The sequence below is a fragment of the Rhodnius prolixus genome, unplaced genomic scaffold, assembly GCF_049639745.1.
Source record: "Rhodnius prolixus isolate KJV_2025 unplaced genomic scaffold, Rpr scaffold_26, whole genome shotgun sequence".
NCBI lineage: Eukaryota > Metazoa > Arthropoda > Insecta > Hemiptera > Reduviidae > Rhodnius > Rhodnius prolixus.
The window spans coordinates 1493811-1497944 of record NW_027411596.1 but is presented as its reverse complement, the minus strand read 5'-3'; the positions used below and the strand labels follow the sequence as shown (position 1 = coordinate 1497944).

The window sequence follows — 4134 nt, the reverse complement described above, 5'->3', positions numbered from 1 at the left end:
GAAGGACCACCTTACACTCACATTTAACCAAGTTAGCGACTCTTAAGACTTATATAGGACCACCTTACCTCACATTTAACCTTGTTGACGACTCTCAAGACTTATATAGGAACAACTTACACTCACATTTAACCATGTTGGCGACTCTCAAGACTTATGAAGGACCACCTTACACTCACATTTAACCAAGAGAGCGATTCTTAAGACTTATATAGGACCACTCATATTTAATCCTGCTGGTAACACTGGAGACCAATAAAGTTCAGCTTGCACTCATATTTAACTATTTTGGTGTATAATTGGACTTACAACTGCTTTACATTCGCATTCATCTTATTTTTCCGTGTCACATGTCTCTGTCAAATTTTTTTTGCCAATCTATCTACCCAGCTCTCTTTTTAATACGTACATAACTTACTTTTTGATATTTGCTCATTAAATACACTCCAAGCGGATATAAACAAACAAACAAAATATATATACTCGTATCTTCATGATATAATTATATTTGTACATATTTTTGTTAGGGAGTTTCTGTGTCGTTATACGCTTTTGTTTGTTCGTATTTAGTCATTTTACATTAAGGATAAAAAAATAAATAAATAAAAATAAAAAATTTAAAATTTAGTAATTATCCATTATTAGACGTATAGCTGCTGTCAGGGAGTACGCACCCACGGCAACGTCATCAACAAATATGTTTGTTTTTAAAGCAGCAGCTCCCTCAGGAAAATTTGTTTCCTCATCATCGGCAAGTTGAGCCAGTGTACGGAGTGCCAGATAAGGAGCTGATCTTGTGCCGTATGTAACAGTGTTTAAGTAATAAGTGCGTATAGGCTGGTCTGGAGATGACCGCCATAAAATGCATTGGAACTGTCTGTCCTCGTAATGCATAGATATTTGGCGAAACATTTGCCTAATATCACAGGAAAAGACAAATGGATATTGTCTGAACAATGAAATTATATCGGATAGCAGAGGGTGCAATTTAGGACCAGCAAACAAAAGATCGTTTAATGAAGTACCACTGGGGGTTTTAGCGGAGGCGTCGAAGACGACGCGAATCTTGGGGTTGTCCCCATGATTCTTGAAAATCCCATGATGGGGAATATAGTAAGAGACAGGTCCATCAGCTAATTGCATATGGCTTTGGTCAAGATAGTCTTGCATAAATTCAATATATAGTTTCTGAAAGTTAGGATCTGTTTTAAACTTTCGTTCCAAGGCGCAAAAGCGTGAGTACGCGGCAGCATATGAGTTGGCCACTAAGGAAGGATCCTTATTAATGAAAGGTAATCTAACCTGATACCGACCGGAGGCATCACGTGTAGTGGTGTCGCGGTAAAATTGCTCGCACAGCTGTTCCTGTGGAGAAGGTGCAGGAGAAACTGGGGGTGAATCTTCAGCCCGCCAAAAGTTCTCTACAAGGGCATGTAACTCATTGTCGGGTGCTGCGCAGCATGCGGCTACGGCAGAAGAAGTTGAAGTAATGGGGTTTGAAGTAGACCACGAAGAAGGAGAAGTTGCCACTGGGGCTGATCCCAAGAGAATATAGCCAAACAGAGAAGGTACCGCTACTGGCATATCCGTTCCTAACGTGATAGGAGAGCCTTGACCAAATAACAAAGAGGCTAAATCGGAGCCTAAAATGCAATCGATCCTAGAAGGTTTATCAAAAGAGGGATCGGCTAAAACCAAATGTTTGGCTGCTTCACGTACTGAAGCATTTATTTCAACAGTAGGAGTTGTGACTGCTATTTTATCTAAAATGATAAATGGGTGTTGAGGTGCAAGGATGGAACCACCTATAGTAGCAATATCAAGGGAGCAGACGCCCTTATTTGTTGCGGTAGTATTGCCTATCCCGGAAACAGAAATTGGAGAATGCCAACGCCGACATCCTAATCTCTGTACGCAACGATCAGTTAAGAAAGAGGCTCCAGCTGCGGTGTCTAAAATTCCCCTAAGCACCAAGTAGGAGTGCGGGGATGTTTGAATGCGGACGAGTGTGGTCGCGAGTAAGAGTGACTGCCGCTTAGTGGACACAGTCGTAGCAGCAACATGGGCTGGTACAGTCACCGACACTGTAGGTGGTGATGATTCAGGCTGAGGAGCTCTGGAAGTTCCGGGTGGTGTAGTATTACCAGGCCTCGAAGGAGGAGACTTGGGTTTAGGAGATTCACCTCTCTTCGTGGGAGAAGTCCCAAAATGTAAGAGAGTATGGTGAGGCTTCCCACACCTTTTGCATTTCGCGCGATTAGTGCATTGGGAAATAGAATGGTTCCGCAAACAATTTCCGCAAATGGATTTAATGAAATTGTAACGCTCGCGGGGTGACTTGGCTTTAAAGTCTTCACAATGAAATATAATGTGTGAAGCTTGATTGCAAAAGTTGCAAGTATATGTTAAGTCTAATGGTTCGGCCGCATAGACAGGCGCCTTAAATTTAGACTGGTTAAATCTAGGCTTAGGCTTATAGTTTGATCTGGGAGTCGGAGTTGAAGTTGCAGTTGGGTTAGAGGCGTCCAACTGTCTCTCCTTCAAGTTTTGATCGAGAAATTCGAGGAGTTGGTTGACTGTAACCGTGGAGTTATTTTGAGCAACTCTCCGCCGATATTTTTTATATTCATGTAAGGTGGCTGGATCAAACTTCGAGACCAGTAGTAAAACTATAATGGCTTGATGTTCATCAATCTGGGGCAGAGCCGCCAGTGCACGATAGTGTACATTTAGAGTGTCCACAAATGTGGCAAAGTCCTTAAAGGAGGAGCCCGGTTTAGAAAGGACAACAAATCCGTTAGCATGATAATCAATGATACCCTGAGGATCATCATAACGCTTCTTTAAGATATTCAAAGCTACTGGGTACATTTCAGGTGTGAAATCCAAATGCGAGATTAAGGTTTGTGAATTGGAATCCAGACCATCATAAAGAAATTGAAACTTTTGAATTGAATTTATTTGGTTACTCGTATTGATAATGGATTCAAAACGGGAAATAAACCCGCGCCAATCCGAAGGTCTCCCAGAGAATTTAGGTATTGACTGCACCGGATAAAATGCATTAGAGGTGTTAATAGAAGAAGGTGCAGTGGACATAGTAGTATTAATGTCTTGAGGATCAATGCTAAGCCTAGTAGAGCTCGTCGGTAATGAGGAAACTCGAATTAATGAGGATAGTCGTCGCACAAGCCCTGTGTAACAATCGCCAACAGCCTCCAACTGTTGGTCGAGAATCTCAAGGGTAAGGTCAGGCAAGGCCTCAGCTAACTCCCGATAAGGAGTGAGCTCCCCTTTGACATTATTGTGATCATTTTGAAGAGCATCTAAAAGGGCTTGATACTCAGTCACGGGGGTAGAAATGGACTGCGAAAACCTATCAATTTCTGCTTGAATTTGATTATAACCGCGAATAGCTAATCGGCATATGCGATTAAATGCCTTGGCAGACAAATGGGGTGACATGGTGAATCAAAGGAAGTCACTAGAGCACAAAAGTTAACAAAAATCAAATAGTAGAGTAAAAGGCACACTTACCCTACGAAGTAACAAGCATACCAAGATGTGCAAATGTGGATCACAACTTCAATTAAGTATAATAAAATGTGGATCACACTTCAATTAAGTATAATAAAATGTATCTAGAAGCATAGAAGCATGTAAGTATACAATCAAGACAAAAAATATAAAGTAAGGTATACACAATTTAAGTATAATAAAAGGTATCTAGAAGCATAGAAGAATGTAAGTATACAAAATACAAAATGAAATACAAGGCAATGTATAAAAGTAAGCTCTAAGAGTCAAATGGTTACCCAAGACCGGAAGTAAGTGCTAAGGGGGGTGCACGCTAAGTTGGTGCTTATCCACACTCCTTAATACACACAGGCAATAAGCCGATAACAATACTAGACAGGGCTAGATTAAACAGTGATGGTAACACTGTATTCAGTGCAAGCGACACTCAAGCAAAGGGGTCGTAAATCCCTGAGATTGGGGTCACCAGACACGTGTAAAATAAAGATGATTTAAAGGGAAATTGTAAAATTCCTTACCGGATGTAGCCAGAAGGAAGAGAGCCCCGAACGGAAATGAAGTATGTCCTCTATAGTAATGATGAAACCAATTTGAAAC

The 4134-nt window shown here is 41.0% G+C and overlaps 1 protein-coding gene across 1 annotated transcript; it reads right to left on the bottom strand.

Annotated features, from left to right (window-relative positions):
- Window positions 1-624: 624 nt before the first annotated feature.
- On the bottom strand, window positions 625-3465 carry LOC141452027 (uncharacterized). The gene has a single exon (XM_074123851.1). It carries the CDS (start codon window positions 3463-3465, stop codon window positions 625-627), a length of 2841 nt encoding a protein of 946 aa, XP_073979952.1.
- Between the last annotated feature and the right edge of the window lie 669 nt (window positions 3466-4134).

What these genes read in the sequence shown, in the direction of transcription:
- LOC141452027 (XM_074123851.1), bottom strand. Translation starts at nt 3,465, where the DNA reads ATGTCACCCCATTTGTCTGCCAAGGCATTTAATCGCATATGCCGATTA.